The sequence below is a fragment of the Schistocerca cancellata genome, chromosome 7 (assembly GCF_023864275.1).
Source record: "Schistocerca cancellata isolate TAMUIC-IGC-003103 chromosome 7, iqSchCanc2.1, whole genome shotgun sequence".
NCBI lineage: Eukaryota > Metazoa > Arthropoda > Insecta > Orthoptera > Acrididae > Schistocerca > Schistocerca cancellata.
Genome location: NC_064632.1, coordinates 227,808,646 through 227,828,363, shown reverse-complemented (window position 1 = coordinate 227,828,363; position 19,718 = coordinate 227,808,646). Strand labels below are relative to the sequence as shown.

The window sequence follows — 19,718 nt, the reverse complement described above, 5'->3', positions numbered from 1 at the left end:
ACTTCATCCTGCTTCATTATGTAAAACATGCATTGCACTTTCACAGTCTGACAGTGCTGCAATGGCTCTACAAGGGGGCATAAAACTATGAGAGCATCTCCACATAACAGGTAGGAAGAATTCCTATGCAGGAGCTCACTAAGTCAATTCAAAGTCGAACTGGCTTAATTATCACAAAACCCGGGTGGGAAAGCATGGTCAGTTATACTGTACACCCCTTATACCACCATCTATGTACTAACTGGCTAAACTGAGACATTTCTGGAGATTTAGTACAAGTGGGCAGTTCTTGCATGCTCTGCTATGGTGGGCGGTAATGACATAATTCATTTCGATTTTCGCATTTGGTCAGCTCTCTTGGCCACTCCAGGATTTCACAGCTTCACCTTTCAGGTGGTCTTTTGTGCTGTGTCAATAAACTGAGTGGTTACTCTTGCACTGAACTTCAACTTTCTTGTGACACTTTGTGGAGCCACCATTATGATCATATTCCTTTGTCACCATGATGCCATTTTGGTACATTGCTTACTCAGCTGCTCAGCCCATACAGGGTGTCACAATAACTTCGATGTTCATTGTGGCACTATCAGCAATTCTTTCTTACTGGAATTCTATCTGGCTATTGATCCATTTTGCTCAGCCTCTGACATTGCCAGGAAAGAACTCTCAAATTTTTTTCGCTGCACCAAGTATATCATCATTCCAGATGACATAGTTTATGAAACAGTCGTTGACATTATACATGTTGTGTCCAGCAGCATGTTCTACTGGGTAGTCAACTCTGCTCTTGGCCACAGCTTGGCCATAGCTAGTCATTCATGTGGGCAGCAAGTTGGTGGTCATGCCCACATAAAATGAAGTGCAGACATTACAAGAAGTGATTGCTTTCAGAGACTGTTCTGCCTCTGATACGAGAGGATAAGCCTGTGACAGGACTGGTGTAGGATGCATTGGGTGGATGTATTGGCCAAGTCTTGCGCATGAGTCTTCAACAGGGTTACGATCCCTGTGTCTAGGGTTTGGGGGTAGGTATGGTGTAAAGATAATGCTAAGGTTAAGTGGACAGTGGAATACCAATTTGAAAGGGGTGGGAAGGGTTGTGGGTAAGATATTCTTCATTTCTGGAAATAATGATAAATAGTCAAAGCCATGGCAAAGGATATGGTTCAGTTGTTCCAGTGCAGGATGATATTGGGTAATGAGGAGTGTGCTCCTGTGCAGTTGGTTCCATGGGGTGGTTGCAGGATTAGGGGCTAGATGCTGCTCCATATTCACCAGCAAGTCTGTACAATGGTCCTAAATTCACTCATCCTGCTCTCGCCATCTCTTCTCCATAGTCTCTCTCGCTCTGTGTTCTGCCTTTCCCTCCCAATTTGTAAAATGATTTATAAATGATACCTATATGGTTCAAAAATTGGCAGTTGACCCTAAGTACTGAAAAATGTGAGGTCATCCACATGAGTGCTAAACGGAATCCATTAAACTTCAGTTACACGATATATCAATCAAATCTAAAGGCTGTAAATTCAACTAAGTGCCTTGGAATTACAATTACAAACAACTTAAATTGGAGAGAACACATAGAAAATGTTGTGAAAAAGGTGAACCAAAGACTGAAATTTATTGGCAGAACACTCAGAAGATGCAATGGTTCTGCTAAAGAGACCACCTACACTATGCTTGGCTGTCCTCTTTTGGAGTAATGCTGCATGATGTGGGATCCTTATCAGATAGGATTAACAGAGTACATCAAGAAAGTTCAAAGAAGAGCAGCACATTTTGTATTATCAAGAAATAGGAAAGAGAGTGTAACAGAAATGATAAAGGACTTGGGGTGGACATCATTGAAACAAAGGCATTTCTCATTGTGGCAGGATCTTCTCACAAAATTTCAATCACCAGCTTTCTCCTCTGAATGGGAAGATATTTTGTTGATGCTGACCTACATAGGGAGAAACAATGCTCATAATAAATCAGAGCTCACATGGAAAGGTATAGGTGTTTGTTTTTTCTGAATGCTATTCGAGAGTGAAATAATAGAATATTCTTGTGAAGGTGTTTCAATGAACCCTCTACCAGGCACTTAAGTGTGATTTGCACAGTATCCGTGTATATGTAGATGTAGATGTATAACCCACTCCTTCTCCATGTCTCTGTGCACACACAGCTGCACCTGCCTGTGGCCAGAATGAACTCACTAGTGTCACATTCCTATCTTGTTTACCCACTGCCTCTCCCTTCTAGGTGTCAACCACTCCTCCCCAGCCCCTCCCCCATTCACCACCTCTTTTTCTCCCCTCATCCGCTGACATAACCCCATGTCACAGACGGGCTGCAGGGTTGGCACAATGTAGTCAGTTGGGACAGTGTAGTAGTGCAGGTGCATGTGTCTGTATGTGAATCTATAGCTCTGAAGAAGGATTTGTCCAAAAGCTAGCAATGTTCTTAGTCTTGCTTATGTATCTGTTAATGACTCAGTGCCTCAAATATTCTGTGACTTGTTAACATTACTCCTCCACAATAATTATTGTGGAACATTAATACATTTCATTCAAGTCATTAATATGTCTGCGTTTCAACAAGAACCAACAGAATGTTCCATAAATATTTATGTATACATTTTAAATTGTCTGACAGACACATTCTTTGACACTGTTTTGTCTTTGTAAATATTACAGTCAACTTTGTGTGTGGTCAAAATATTTATGTGTATTTATGCTGTTCTGCTCTGATTGTATGAACTTCTTCAAAAATAAGCATCAATAATATAAAATGATGCAAAACTTCCAATGTAAATGGCACAAAACTAACTCAGTTCTTATCTTAGAAAGTTTTTTATGTTGTTCTAGTTCCTTCTTAGCTACAAACATAGTAAAAAAGGTCCTTTTTCTTGCAACATTTTTGGTGTATGGCATCACTACACTTTAATCACAATGAAAGCAGCCAACACTGCATGTTCAGCATTAGCTGTCTGCAATTATAAACATGAACATCCATCTGACAATGAACTATTTTGTTGAGAATGGGTAATGGTGCTATTTATTCTTAAGAGATAACACTATGAACAGCAGCTTGCTGCTGTTTGACCTTTGTCTAGGAATTAACATTTAATAAAAAAAAGTGAGACATGCAGTCCATACCTTTTGAATTCAAATGATCAGTTCCTTTAAGAAAAATGATGGAAATGTAAAAATGTAAGAAAAAGAAGGGCAAATCATGAGATTTATAAGAATCTTTAAGTCTTGGACCAGAAGCTGATCACATACTATTTTAGTCTGAGTCTCTGAACAATTGAATGTCAGTGCCTTTGAATGTTTCTAATTTTAACACATGATCATTAAATGACATGTGTGATAGAAAAGCTCTCTCCAATGTAGGCAACTCACAAATACTGAGAATTTTTTCTCAGTATCTCTATTTGAGGATTGGTAACTACTGTTAGTTGCATTAAAATAGGTATGCACATAGTGTGTAGCCCCTATTCTTACGGCACATAGCCAACTATTTTGCCATGATAACTATCAGTGTAACCAAGAGGACATTAAGTTAGCAATAGAAGATAAATAATAACTTGCATTAAATATAAAAGAGGAAGCAGTAGTTCTTTCAAGGTAGCAGCAATCATGTTAGTTTTATATCTTAAATTTAGCTAAAGTAAGTGCAAATAAATTACAGGAATTTAACAACAAATAACAATTAATTTAGTTTCTAAGAGCTTTGCACTTTGTTGTATTATCTATTGAGTGATTTTCCATTCCTGCAGATTTTCTTCCATCAGTGGATCTATGTAACACAATGAATGAACTGTCGTCTTCTAGTAGTACAGTATTTTCCCTGTTTCCTTGAACAATATTCCAAACTGGTTATGGTTTATTGTCAAAGGTATTACTTCTGCAATGTTTACAGCTTTTCTTTGTATATGGAGACTGCAGCACTGTCTTGTTCAAAAATTCAGAAATTTTCCGTGAAGTGAACACAGTAAGCTACTGCTGTTGCCACTGGAGAAGTGTGTACCAGCAATTCTCATAACTTTCTTTGGATTTGACTGTGCTGCTGCCAGACCTCATTAGTGTACTTATACTTTGTACTGTACTATCATTGTTTTCATTTTATCCAGTTCATGCCTAATACTTAATCTCACTGTTACTTGCTTGGCCATTTTCTAATTTCCATCTCTGAATTTCTGTAGTGTTCTTCTTGTGTTTTGTGTAATTACACGAACTTAATAAAAGTGCCTGATTGTAATCGGTTGCAGTTTTCTGTGCGCGGTCAGTCGCTACAGCCAGCAAACCCAAATTGGTGACCCCGAGTCGCGAAAATACATTGCATTCGCTTGCTGTGTACCACTGGTTTCGCGCCAATAGACAATGTTGCAACCTCCAGTTTTCTGGCAGTGCAGGACGCCGCAACTGCAGAATGGACATTTGACTGTGAAGCACAACACTTTACGCCATGTGCTACTAATACACCAGGAATGTTTGTATCTCTTTTGTTTGCTTCAACCGGCCGGATGGACGACCCTAACCTCTGCCGGCACACCACACTGGGCGCTGTACACATCGGGGTGGACACCTTCTACAGCATTCTACACTCAACAGAATGCTCCTCCAGCACAAGATCCCAGAAACCCTTCGCCCGAGTTTCTACCGCACAACATGGACAACGTGGCTGTCCAGTTTCGGGGTCCACATGCAGGGCTGCCTCCTCCTCAGAGCGGTCTGCCATTTAATGTGTCCATCTCCATGTCAGTCAAAGGGGCACTCACATCAACTGCACCGGACCATGTATACTCCTACCCAACCTGCCACCCCACGCACACCTCAGGCAATGCACTTGATGTGGTTCCACCCTATCACTCAGAGCTCAATCTCAATCTCATGCCTCTGCTCTAGATTTTGTCTGCATCAGCCATTGATCCTTCCACGTCTGCCGCACCCTGCTCATTGTGTGGCTGTGCAGTTTTCCTGCCTACAAGGACTGGATATTTTTTCATGGCTTTCCTACACCCCCGCAAGCACTGGTCCCTGGTCATTTTCCTAAAATGCCACCATTACAACCAGACAACCCAGTGACATGGTTTATCTTGGTGGACAACATGTTGGACATATATGAAATTGTGGATGACAGCACTCGTTTTGTGTGTTTAGTGAACCACCTGCATGACCACCCTGATCTCATCAGTGACTTGTTGCTGAACCCACCCAAGAGCAACAAATATGCCTCTGCCCATGCACTATTCATTGAATGCCTTTCTCATCTTCCAGCTGATATGATTCACAACATTATTTATGACGAGACTTTAGATGACAGAACCCCCTCACAGCTGTGGCGATGCTTGTGTGCGTAGGTCAGTACTGAGATCTTGCCGAACTTACTGCTCTGGGCGTAGTGGTTGGTGAAACTGCTGGAAGAACTAAAATTACATTTGCTCCCACATACCATAGCGTCACTCGAGGATAAACTACGGCTGGTAGACCAGGCAAATGCCATTATTCGGCACTGCCACCTCCCTCCGTGCAGCACAGCGCCTAATACTGCTGAGGTTGGTAATCCTGTGAGTATACTTCCACCATCAGATGGTAGAGGCTGGGCATGTGCGCATTGCGGACAGCGCACGGAACAGCTGCTATCTAGTGGCAAAGATCAGGAGTCGCGACCAGGCCGGCAGCAGCCTCTCCCCACCTCAACTGGGCTAGTGCCTGTCAACCGGGCTATTGCCTGCCTGCCTGATGCTTCAGCTGGTGGAACGAGTACAGCTAACTCCACATATGCTGGTTCCACTCCACTTACAGGGACACCGCTTGCAACTGCCTCCCGCCCTGCGCATTCCCAAACACCGCACGCAGTAGACGACATGGCTCGCGGATGCATGCAGGGGCGCCCATAGATGTTGCATTCAGTCAGATCCCCCACCCCATGGGGATATCTTTACACCTTGGATTTAGGTTCGCGCCGGTACTTTGTCGTTGATACCAGAGTAGACGTTAGTGTCATACCCCTCACACATTTACCGTAAAGGACACGACACCAGCCATACTGTTCCATCGAGCAGTAAATAAATCGCCACTTCGTGTCGATGGTTTGGCTGAGTTACCTATTGAACTCATACCTACCAAACAGTTCACTTGGTCCTTCTACACGGCTGACATAGAAGACCCAGTTTTAAGCACTGACCTCCTTTTTCATTTTGGACTGTCTCGGCCAGCTTTAGTCCGGCGATGCACTGTGTGGGACTTGGACGCCGCTGCCCCCCCGACACCAGAGATGCGCCTCGTGGAACTTTGCCGCCGCCAACATGGACAGCTTCCCCAACACATTAGGTTAGTGACTCTCACGTGCTACCAATTCCCGTTCGTGATGGCCGCCAAGTGAGTTCGCCAGCCCAGCTGAACACTATCACGAATGGCACAACACACAGAATTGTCACAACAGACGGGCTACTAGTGCATCATAAAGCACGCCAACTGCTGCCCCATAAGCTATGACTTGCTATAGCTGCAGTGGAGGAACTTCTGCGGGCAGGTATTGTTCATTCGTCGGACAGTAACTGGTCTTCACCAATACATTTAGTTCCCAAAGAGTTCTATCACTGCCTCAATGCGTGGACCATATTAGACAATTATCTGACACTTCATATACAATACTTTGCGCAAGTATTTAGCAGAGCACGCGTCTTCAGTGTTTTGGACTGCTGCAAGGAATATATACAGATACACATGGAACAGAGCGACATACCAAAGACAGTGTTGATCACACTTTTCGGCCTCTATGAATTTTGTTACATGGCTTATGATCTCAAAAATGTGGCCCAAACTTGGCAACATTTTATAGACTCACTTCTCTTTAACTGCACATATTGTTACGCATACCTCAACAACATACTCATGTTCTCCTCCTCTGACAAAGAACATGAACTCCACTTGGCCACGATACAGGACTTACTGACACATAACATAGTCAAGATCAATAACGACGAGTCACAACTCCTCTGCATTGCTGTCACTTTTCTGGGGTACACCATCTCCTCAGAAGGTATACGCCCCCTCAGGAGCAGGTTGACTGCATTTGTGATCTACCCCTCCCAGTGTAGTTTCATGAATTACACTGATTTAAGGAATTATCAGTTCCTATCATAACCTGCCGATGGTGGCAGCAATTCAAGCCCCTTTGACTGATGCACTGGCTCGAAAACAAACCTAAGGTAGTCACTGACTACAGTGGTCTGACAACATGGTGAGAGCTTTTGAAGACCTTAAGTCAGCATTAGCACGTGGTGTCACTCTCGCCCACCCTTTGCCAGATGTCTGCATCTCTATTACAGCAGATTCAAGTGATTTTGCAGTCGGTGCAGTCCTCCAACAGCATTCAGTGACATGACACAATCACTCCATTTCTTTTCCAAAAAACTATCTATGGCTCAATGTAAATTGTCAGCATTTGACAGAGAATTGCTTGCAGTTTATGAAGCTGTAAAATATTTCTGCACAGACATCGAAGGAAGGAACATAACTTTCACAGACCATTGCCCCCTCATGGAGGCTATCCGTAACCCTGCTGTTGACCTTCCCACACGTAGGTTTCAGCAGATGGACTTAATTTGCCAATACACAACAGACATCCGTTACATCTGAGGTTCAGAAAATGTGTTGGCCGACTACCTATCATGTATCACTGCAATTTTGTTCCCCATTAATTTCAATGAATTGGCCCGCTTACACAACAATGATGCTGAATTGCACAACTTCCGACTGCACCCAGATACTTCCCTCCAGATCATTTCCCGCAACCTACTGTGCTCAGTCAGGCCACTGTGGTGCGATACGTCTGTGGGCACCACCCAGCTTATTGTTCCCCCTGCTCTGCGTCACCCAGTATTCACTACATTACATAGCCTTTCACATCCTGGTGCTAAAGCTACTACACACCTTGTTACAGAACACTTTGTGTGGCTGGGTGTGAAGAGGGATTGTTGTACTTGGGCTCATGCTTGTTTACAGTGCCAGTGCAGCAAAGTCGGCAGGCACACACAACCCTGTCCAGGTAAATTTGACATCCCAAAAGGCCACTTCCAACATGTGCATCTGGACCTCTTAGGACCGTTACCTGTGTCTGATGGTTTCAGGTATATCCTGTCTGTCATTAACCGCGTTACACATTGGGCAGAGGCAATACCCCTGCAGGACATCATAGCAGATTCCGTAGCCTGCATTCGTATCCTCCTGGATAGCTCAATCCGGCTGCTCTACATCCATTGCCACTGACCAGGGAAGGCAGTTTGAATCCCTGCTGTTTAAAAAACTCTGCGTACTCTGTGGGGTGGATAGATTCTGCACTACGGCTTGCCACCCACAGAGCAATGGACTGATCGAGCAGTGGCACAGGACTCTGAAAGCTGCTCTCGTGTGCCATGGCATTGAGTGGTCCAACGCCCTTCCCTGGGTTATGTTAGGAATACACATGGCTTACAAGACAGACCTCCAGGTTTCACTTGCGGAGGTCCTGTATGGTGAGACACTAGTTTTCCCCAAAGACTTTGACAACAATGAAGCAGTCGTCTGCCTGTTTGACCTCCCCGCTCTAGTTGAACATGTCCAGACACACATAGCTGTGATCCGCACGCCCCCTCCATGACAACACAACTGTACTTGGGTCTTTTTGCATTCAGCTCTGTACTCTTGCGAGTTTGTTATGTTGTGGGATGACGCAGTCAAACCAACATTATAATCACTTCACTCTGGCCCGCATCGAGTAGTGGCTCACATGGACAATACTAAGGACATTCTTGTCAGTGGCCATCAGCAGATAGTTTCCCTTCAATGCGTGAAACCAGCCTGGATGATCACAGAATCTGTACCACACCCTCTCGAGTCAGGTGTTTCTCCGTCAGGTAATGACTCCAATCTCACACAGACCGCCCCCTCCCCTGTGCCCCGCGATGATCATATGTGCACTGAGCCTACACCTGTGGGCAGCTCAGTTGTTACATGTGACGATAGTCTACCCTTGTTTCACGCAGGCACTGCGTGTGACAATCCACAACCTCAGGCCCAACCACATGTTGCATGTGACATTACCCCATTGCAAGTGTCAGCATCCAATGCCCCCACAGAGTGTTCCAGCGTTTCTCCTGAACAATGTTATTTTTCCCCACCACCTCCCCTTGTGCCCCCTATGTCCACTGTCGACAAAATCTGCATCTCAATCAATGCCTCTGAGTGCCCACGTGACGAGCTTTACTTGCAACTCCACAAGGGATCCATCTTCGTTCTCTGCATAGGGGACACCTCAGGCGAGTCCACCCCCATGTTACATATCACCATCCTGCGCACAGTCCCCATTCCACATGGGGTGGATATGGCAGACATAGCTGCAACAGTTAGCACCGACAGGATGCTCAAGATTCGCATCCCCCTCTCGGCCTGTACTGCAACACCGACATCTTCCGTGCCAGTCCAGTTCACGCCTGCAGGTCGACCAGTCCGTTCCCCCCACCCCCCACTGGATGGCGGACTATACCAGCACTAGCCCACCCTGCACAGACAGCAAGGACTCTTTGCACATGCCTCTATCAACCAGCAAGCATCCCACAACACTACTACACAGGAAGACACCCACGTCCTTCCCCCAGTGCTCCACACTGCTGGGGGAGGCTCTGTGGCGACCATTGACTGTGAGCAACTGCCACCTACAAAGTGCAGAGTACACGGTCTTTGGTTCTTTGGTTCAGTATGGGCACTTCAGTTGCAATGTGCTTGCTGTGAATTTCTGTAGTGTTCTTCTTATGTTTTGTGTAATGACACGAACTTAATAAAGCCTGATTGTAATTGGTTGGAGTTTTCTGTGTGCAGTCAGTCACTACAGCCAGAAAACCCACATTTTTATTACTTAAACTAGAGTTGTTGACATACACTATACCCAGAGGTTATTTACTACATTGTAAGAAGTGATGTAACTGTAGGAATGATAAGTTGTTATCTCATTTTGAGTTTGGGTGTAATGTATTGTTCTACACCACATTAAATTTTCCTCCATACTGTATTTTTTTTCTTTTTTTTTTGGCCTCTGTTTAGATCAAGCACCACCACTTACAGTTGTACTACAAGGTGATCGGTGTTTCCAGCATTGAACATCTTATCAGCCTTGATTTTGTTGCTGTGGATGATGGACAGTGGCACACAACTAAGGTAAGCAGTATATTCGTAGAAGTTTACTCTTTCAGTTTCCTTATCTTCAGTTAGCTAGTTTCAGATTTTCACTCATCATTGGATGAACTGCAAATATGTTTCAAGTAATTATTCAGAACTTCTTTTTGCAATGTTTAAGTTAAGCATGTGTAGTCAACAAATCAGACTTGTGAAACAAATTTCTTACAGTATTATATGAACATTTGCAGAATGTTCTTCAAACAGTGTTACTGCTTGTCTAAAATATGCTAATTCTGTGTAGCAGATTTGTATATGTGCTACATTATATGATTTGAAATGGGTGTCAAAACTTGGGCTGCACACTTCAAATGTAAGGGAATCAAGGGCATTGTTCAGTGCTGACTCATCCTACAATAAAAGTTGTCAGTAGTCAGCTTCATGCCAAATAGTCATTGCAATCTTTTATTACAGACTTATCACTTCTCATAAAGTTTTTCTTTTGAGGCCTCTTGGTCAGTAATGATATCTAATGTTTAACAGTATAAATAATGCATCAGTCTGCTTGAAACCAATAGTGTGGGAAGCTGTTGAGGGGAATATTGTTAATACTGAACAACGCTCACCAGCATACTGTACTGACACAAAATAACTGTGAATGACAATGCATTTCAAGAACTAATGATCAATTATTGAAGAGTGCTGACAGATCACTTCAGTGCTGAAGGTGTGAAAGATGATGACATGTACAAGCATCAGTGGTGAGGGTACAAACATCAGCAGGAGCAGGAGAAAGTCTAACAGCTGTTTTCAGAATGAGATTTTCACTCTGCAGCGGAGTGTGTGCTGATACGAAACTTCCTGGCAGATTAAAACTGTGTGCCCGACCGAGACTCGAACTAGGGACCTAACAGCTGTTTTGTTTAAAATATACAGCATCTATTTGATACAAAAAGATATTAGTTCAGAAATGTATACCAAGTTTTGAATCTTTTATTTCTGAATAACTCTCATGATTAACATAGATGTAAAATTTCTGTAAATTAATATTATTATGATATAAATAAAATAGAAAGAAACATTCCACATGGGAAAAATATATTAAAAACAAAGATTCCATGACTTATCAAATGGGAAAGCGCTGGTAGATAGGCACAATAAAAAACACACACAAAATTTCGAGGTTTCGCAACCCCTGGTTGCTTCGTCAGGAAAAAGGGAAGGAGAGGGAAAGATGAAAGGATGTGGGTTTTAAGGGAGAGGATAAGGAGTCATTCCAATCCCGGGAGTGGAAAGACTTACCTTAGGGGGAAAACAGGACAGGTATACACTGGCACACACACACATATCCATCCACACATATACAGACACAAGCAGACATGACTCTATAGCCATCCATAATTGTGAAAGTATTGCCATTGCAGGATTATGTGCAAGCTCAGTTATGCCCCATAGATGTTCAATCGGATTCATGTCAGGTAATCTAGGTAACCATATCATTCATTCAGATTGTGCAGAATGTTCTTCAAACCAATCATGAACAGTTGTGGCCAAGTGACATCATTGTTTGAAGCCCATGAATTGCTGCAAATGGTCTCCAAGTACCTGCACATAACCATTTCCAGTCAATGACTGATTCAGTTTGACCAGATGATCCATACCATTCCATGTTAACACAGCCCACACAATTATGGTGCCATTACCAGCTTGCAGAATGCCTTGTTGACAATTTGGGTCCGTGGCTTCATGAGGTCTGTGCTACACTAAAACCCTGCAATCAGCTCCTGACAACTGAAATTGGGACTCTTGTCCAGGCCATGGCTTTCCAGTCATCAAGAGTCACAAGGCCAAGAGAGGGCTGCAGGCCATGCCTTGGTGTTAGTAAAGGCACTCATGTCACTTGTCTGCTGTCATAACCCATTAATGCCAAATTTCATCGCACTGTCCTACTGGATACATTTGTCATATGTCCCACATTGCTTTCTGCTGTTATTTCATACAAAGTAGGTTGTCTGCTAGCACTGACAACTCCACACAAACACCACTGTTCTCAGTTGTTAGGTGAAGGCCAGTGGCCTCTGCATTGTCTGTGGTGAGAGGTAATGCCCGAAATTTGGTATTCTCAGCATGCTCTTGACACTATGGATCTCTGAATATTGAATTCCCTAATGGTCTCCAACCTTAAATGTCCCATGCATTGAGCTCCAACTACCATTCCTTGTTCAAAGTCTGTTAATTCCCATTGTGGCCATAATTATGTTGATCTCTTCTCGATGTGATCGATTAATGCTATACTTCTGGGTGTTGAATCAAGTTGTGTTTCTGTTTTGTGCCTAATATTTTGATAACTGACCCAGTCATCTTCTTCAGGTGTTACAAGCATTGCTGTTATATGTACAACATGCCTGGACTCCAGCCAGGCAGCAAGTATACATAACAGCACTACCCACAGCACCTGAAGAAGATTAGTGGGTCAGCTGTCAAAATATTGGGCATAAAATGGACTCAACAACTCAGTTGAATAATTGGAAGAGCCACCTTTAATTTAAAAGAAGTTATGTTTTGAGTGTAACACCCCTTTAAATAGATAGTGTGTAGATTTTAGTAATTAGGTGCTCTTCTTTTTCAAGCTGAGTAATGTTTTCTCTCTCACGAGAGTTAGAAAATTACATCTGGTGATCGAAGTGTCAAAAATTAGATGACAGTTAATACTGTCTTATGTTTGTCTTTTAGATACTGCATTAACAAATTGTAGTATGGATGATATTGAAATTACTGACATTTTAGTAAGTTTCCAAGTGTCTCCACACATTAAGACATCTATAGGTTCAAGGTTAATGACTATTTACTGCTACTTATTTTTTTTCTTTCACTGCATCTGTGAAAACTGTTTCTATGTCTGTATCTTTAATACCAAGTGGTTAAATTAAAGTGCATCTACTCACAGAGGTCCAGTAAGGACTGTAATTATCATATGGCAGTAAAACTTGGTAGACGTGCTAATGCATTAATGCAGAATCGATTTATGCTGAAAAAAAAGTTCCAATTTTGGCTGCCAGATGTAAGTCTGGTGCTGTGAATGGAAGAAAGACATACAGAAATGTTTCCATATGTAATGCATTAGGAATGGGACATGGGCAGAAAAGGTCAAAGTTATTATTAACAGCTGCATACACAATTTATTTAATACAACCACCAGAGACGTCAACAAAATGCTGCATCTGTAAAAGAAATTGATCAATAGTAGCTTGCAACCCATGTTTTTGAATTTCATTATCATCTACCTTCAACCATCTAATGACATTGGGCCTCTCCACAGACCTTTCAGTCAGCAATAAACTGCCCAGGCAGCACTGTAATTGCTGTTGTTCATATAAAACAATTTCGCTAAAAGCACACAGCCTGTATTCTCAATAGCCATACTGTTGACTCACGTTATGGCTTGTCAAATGACAGCATGGATGTCATACCTTCATACAAACTGTGTTAAGTGCCAGATTTGCTCCTGGTGGCCAAAAGTGGAATTTTTCCAGAATAAATTAGTTCTGCATGAACACATTAGCATATCTTCTAAGTTTTGCTGTCATATGACAAACATACGTCACATTAGAGCTCTACGAGTAGGTGCATATTTACCGTTGAGCGAGCACGCCCAGCAAAAAGACTGCCAAAGAAGTAAGCTTTTGGCCGAAAGGCCTTCTTCCAAATTAGACAACATACACACACACAGTCATGCAAACACAATTCATATGACCACTGTCTCTGCTCTGGCCACGCTAGCCAGAAAGAGTAGTCGTGTGTGTGTGTGTGTGTGTGTGTGTGTGTGTGTGTGTGTGTGTGTGTGTTTACTTGTTTGGCTGTCTCTCTATTGTGCCTATTTGTGGATCAACATTGATTGATACTACATGATGAGTGGCAATGTGTTCTTTTCATAATATTGTCATTATTTCATTCTGGACTTCCCATTGTTTGAACAGCTGTCTTCATGTTCCAAAGGTAAACATGTAAGACAAAATCAGAGTTTAATCTTAGTTTAACTAAATGACAAAAAAATAAATTTGCATTATATGAGCTAAATCACTATTTAATTTAATTTTTATCACTGTTGCCAAGCATAAGTGTTATCCCACAGTAATGACCCATTGAAGCGTTAAACAATGCAGTTGCATCAGGCCCCAGCCAACCACTTACTTGATTGCTAATTATATAATAGACAACTGTCTTATTCTGCGATTGTGCCACTAGCTCAGAATCTAGGTCATTTTCTTGCATGGCTCATAAATTTTTTCTCATCTAGCTGATTGTTTATTGTATATTACTGCTCTGCTCACTTGAACACAGCACAATTTAACACTGTTAGCTGAAGCGATAATGAAGGAACAGGTATGGCTTTGCAATTGTAAAACAATAATGGAACAGTAAAAGACAATGTTATCTGTGGATGGTGTACTTTACGCATAAGTGTGCCCCCGCAAGGGATCATCATAACTGCCCAGCACATTTTCCACATTACTCACTCTCCAGTTTTGAGATAAAATAATGAGACAACAGCATCTTCAATTATGTAAGTAAACTTAACTTTTTCGTGTTGTGATTTTTCACAGATGTTAAATAAAGCCCACCAAATTTCACAGGTTTTGCTGTATGGGTTTGCAGCCATTTTGCAACTCGACGTTGGTGAAGGACGGTATTACAATGAATGCTTTTTCCTTGAAAGCAATCACTGGATCTTAATTGGCAAACAAAATGAGTTATATGCAGCTGGACATAAAGAAATTGGAAACTTGAAAATGTTTCATCTCTTTGAAGATTTTCAGAATGGTAAATACTATGAGATATATTACAAATGCAAAAAGCTATCCCATTAGGAATGAATATAGCAGTATGACTGCCATGTTATCTGCTGCATGTTGCAATATTTTGTACTTCGTTCTTAAAGAGAACAACTTATTTTTTCATCTTCAGCAACCAAGAAATACCATCAGTTTTAGTCTAGATGCATTACCACATAGTTCAGAACTAATTTTACCTGGTGCCTCTATATACTCTGCAGTGAATAGTATTTCATTTTCCAAAACAGGACTATGCAGGTTTTAAAACTCAACATACTAGGTGTATCGTCAAGAGGAGTGGTGTGCATGCAGATGCAGAGAGATCCATGAATTCCTATGCATTGTGGTATAATACGAAGGCTATCCACAAAATACATTACGTTTTCGTTTCTGTCCATTAGGGGTGGGGCTAGCGCAGTCATCTTGGTGTCATGGCATTACGCCGCTCAGTCGGCATCCTGCCGTGCTAGTAAGAGGTTCGTGCTGTACTCCGTTGAGTTACTGTGACAGTTTGAAATGTCAGCGTTAATTGAAAATGCCGCGAAGTGTGAAGTGCATTGCTGTAATAAGATCTCCGACTGCAAAAAACTTTACACTGATAGAAATCTATCGGCAGCTTTGTGAAGTGTTTGGCGACAACATAATCACTGAAGGTGGAGTGCATCAATGGGTCATAAAATTTAAAAATGGCCAAACTAACGTTCACGATGAAGAGTGAAGTGGAAGACCCAGCATAGTGACTGCCGAACTTGTAGAAAAAGTCGATGCCGCGGTCTGTGAAAACCGTAATTTCACAATAACGGAACTCTCTATGAGTTTTCCACAAATTTCACGAAGTTTGTTGCACGAAATCATTACCGAAAAGCTTGGTTACCACAAGTTTTGTGCAAGATGGATACCAAAAATCTTGACAGAGATTCACAAAAATCAGTGAATGGCTGCAGCGTTAAAGTTTTTGGACACTTACAATAAAGATGGCGGCTCATTACTCGATTGCATCGTTACTGGTGATGAAACATGGGTTAAGCATGTGAACTGTGAGACAAAATTGCAGTCAATGCAGTGGGGGCACACAAATTCCCCCCAAAAACCCAAGAAATGCATGCAGACAATGTCGGCAAGGATGGTGATGGCGACTGTCTTTTGGGACAGGAAAGGTGTGATTTTTGTGGATTTCCTGGAAAGAGCCACTACAATAAACTCTCAAAGGCATTGCCAAACTCTGCACAACCTCAGAAGAGCAACACAAAACAAGTGCAGGGGAAAGTTGGGCTCAAAGATCTTGCTGATTCACGACAACGCCCGGGCCCACACAGCAAATGCCACTCATGAAGTTCTCGAATCTTTTAAGTGGGAGTTGTTTCCTCATCCGCCGTACAGTCCCGACCTGACACCGAGCGACTTCCACTTATTCCCAGTAATGAAGAAGTGGTTGGCTATGCAGCGTTTTGATGACGACGCACAGCTTCAAGAAGAGGTAACCACGTGGTTGAAGGCGTAGGTGGCCGAATTTTACGATGAAGGAATTTCCAAGCTCGTCCATCGCTACGATAAGTGCCTTAATTTAAATGGCAACTATGCAGAAAAGTAGTATTTAAGTGTGGCTTTCATCTGTATATAATTTTAAAAAATTCCAATACTTTATTTATTTTTAATTCCAAAACGTAATGTACTTTGTGGATAGCCCTCGTAGATAAGGCCTTCCTCCCATAATTTACCTCATGCAACCATACTCTATTTAGTTAGCCATAACAAAGAGAATACCTGAGGCTGAAGATACTTCTCTGAAACCATCTGAACAATCTGCATATGACAGCAATATGGTTTGTCTTATATAAGCACTGGATATTTATTATTTGATCAGTTGCAATATTTCTCTGAAATAGTATCCATACTATTTATAATCCCATTTGCATTCTGAATTGAAAGTATAAGTATTATTGTTATTAATACACATAATCAATAATCTCTTAATCATATTCATAATTAGTCACTGATAACTTTAATTATTTTGTTCCATTAGTGCACATAGTTTCAGCCTTGTGAATCACTATAGTATTTCAGATAAGACATTAAGGACCTTCCTCAGTAATCTGCATCAATCCCTTGCTCATTTACCTATGAAGCAGGCTCAGTTTGTTTACTTGTTACAGTGTAACATATTTATTTTATGAGAATAATCTAGACACTGGTCTCTCTTCCATTCCTTCTCATTTAACTAGTATCAGCTCATGCAGTGTAACCTGCACGAGATCTGTACACCAGCAGTAATCATAAATTGTAATTATCACCTTTAAAAAACCAGGCTGTGACCATAAAACTTGGTGAGAGTGTTAATCCTGCTTTACATACTGACCTGTCAATGTGGCACATTTTTCCCAATGACTGGTGACTTTTTGGAGATCCTAGTTGTGGAAGTCCATATTTTGGCTTTTCAGGAAATATTCCACTTTGAAAATAACTTCATCATCATTCTGGAAATGCCTACCACAGAGTGGTTTCTTCATCTGAGGAAAGAGGGAGAAGTCACTAGATGCCATGGTAGGAGGAAGAAGTTACTAGATGTCATGGTAGGAGAATTTAAGGGTGGAGGGGAGGGGGGGCAGGGGGACAAAATTTGGTAATCCAAAGAAGTATTATTAGTGACTGTGTCCTTTGCAGAATGAGATGGGACAATGTCTTAGAAAAAAGACACCCCTGGCTGGTGCAAAGGGACACCCTCCTCTAACATTACCTTCTTTTTATAGAAATAGACGATACCAAAAGGTATCTTAAACCTTACATAGATTAACATTCTCAGCTGTTTCACTGAATGAATTTCATTTGATTTTGTGTATGATGCATTATATTTCAGGATAAAATATATAAAAAGAAATTAAGCTGTTACAATTGGTACATCTAAAATTGTTCTTCTTGTAGAAATATTTGGAATTATGAAATATCTGGCATACTTAAAATTCATATTATTAAATGCACAGTATAATGCTAATTATTAAATTTATTTCTGGATTAATTTATAAAATAATGTTATATGTTGGTAAAGATTCTACTTTTGTCAAGAAACTTTGTAAGCTCTTTTGCTTTGTAAACTGTTTGGAATATTGTGAGTACTGCAGAAAGTGAAGAGTAATGGGCATGCCTCTGATGGAAATGTGCATTTTTTAATTTTATCTACAACAATGCAATTGATGGTTGTATGAAAATGGAGATTGTGAAGTCAGTGTGAGATAGAAGAATGGGATAAAATAAAAGAAAATCATAGCAACAGATAATACTTCAATAGTTATTTAGTCATCTGGAACCCAGTAAGTCAAAATTTCAGCAGCAAGAATGTACCCCTAGACGCAAGAACTGGAGCCACCAACAAGAGAAAATGAAGATAACGAAAAAGTTTTTCTTTTGTATATCTTACACCTCATGAAGTTTTCAGAACTTCTGCAGAGACAGAGAATTTTAATAGTGATGTGTGGAAGGGTAATATTACACTGGCTTCCTGCAATGCTTCATCTTGACAGCCTCTCATACCCTCATCAACAGACTTCAGTAGCATACTGCTGTGACAGGCTTTCCTTTTACAAGTGTAATCTGCTATTACCACACTACCAAACCATGCCAGACCAAAAATGCTAAAAATGATAATTGTAGCTACACCTCTTTTTGGTGGTGGTCAGTGCATGTGTTTCCATTGTTTGCATTTCTCCTTTGCCTCCAGGTCATTGCGATACACCCAGAACTTCTTCATGGTTAAGAGCAGCTAAAGAAATCAATCAAGTGCTTGACACAGCTGCAACATTTCACCTGTTGCCTTCATTTGGTGGGCTCTTTAACTACAAGTAACTAGTCACAGAACCTGCTGTGTGATGAACTTTGCTCATCCAGAAAGTCATTCAAGATGCTGAAACTAATCTTTAACTGATTTTCACTTTTCCCACTGTCATCATGATTGTGATGTGCCTGTATTCAAGTAATAGACCTTCACTTCACTTGTGATGTGGCCTGCCATTTTGTTCTTTGTTATTCAGACTTGTTTGACCATACTGGGGAAGTGTTATACTGCCTAACTACTGTGTCATATTATGCTGCATCATTGCCATACACTTCCACCAACTCAACATGGGCTTTTGTAGCACTGTTTCCTTTCACATGCAGAAAACAAAACACTGCCCTGTACTCCACTTCATCAATGGGATGTGCTGTTTTGTTTTGGTTCATCTAGAAACATGCTGTGGCACAGGGGTTTCTGTGTGTGTCAAGACTGCAGACATATATCTGCAAACAAACAAAACATTAATTATGTAACTTTATTTTTTGGAGTGATAATTAAAACTTTATGCTCACCCCTCATGTGTATCCTAATCTTTCACTTTTCATTCAGGTATTAATGAGATCCATTTGAGGTTCTTCATTGTCACAGTGTCATTGTTAGAGACCTCAAAAATATTGCTGCTGGTTTTTGCAGAGAATGAGGTTTGATTTGTACATGTCTCACACAGAACTGCAATACTCCAGGTATGGCTTAAGCAACAAGCAGTATTCCGTTTGCTTCTCTTTTCTTGAGCAGTAAATTACTGTTGCAAGCTCCTCCTGGAGAAGTTCACAAATTCCTAACTTCCTTACCTATGGTAAACCATCAGATATTTGCAAAGAATTTAATATTAGAGCAGACACAAAAGGTTATGTTATTTGTATGTACTGTAAACAATTGTTAGTCTGTTACATTTACCTGTGTAAGCCCTAACAATTC

General features: G+C 41.4%; 1 protein-coding gene across 1 annotated transcript in view; it reads left to right on the top strand.

Moving 5' to 3' along the window:
* LOC126092710 (neural-cadherin-like) overlaps window positions 1-19,718 on the top strand; it is a 278,129-nt gene that overhangs the window by 224,072 nt on the left and 34,339 nt on the right. The window contains exons 20-21 of the mRNA XM_049908433.1: window positions 10,071-10,184; window positions 14,777-14,963. Of these exons, the coding sequence (XP_049764390.1) occupies window positions 10,071-10,184; window positions 14,777-14,963 (301 nt within the window). The remainder of the gene's footprint in view (window positions 1-10,070; window positions 10,185-14,776; window positions 14,964-19,718) is intronic.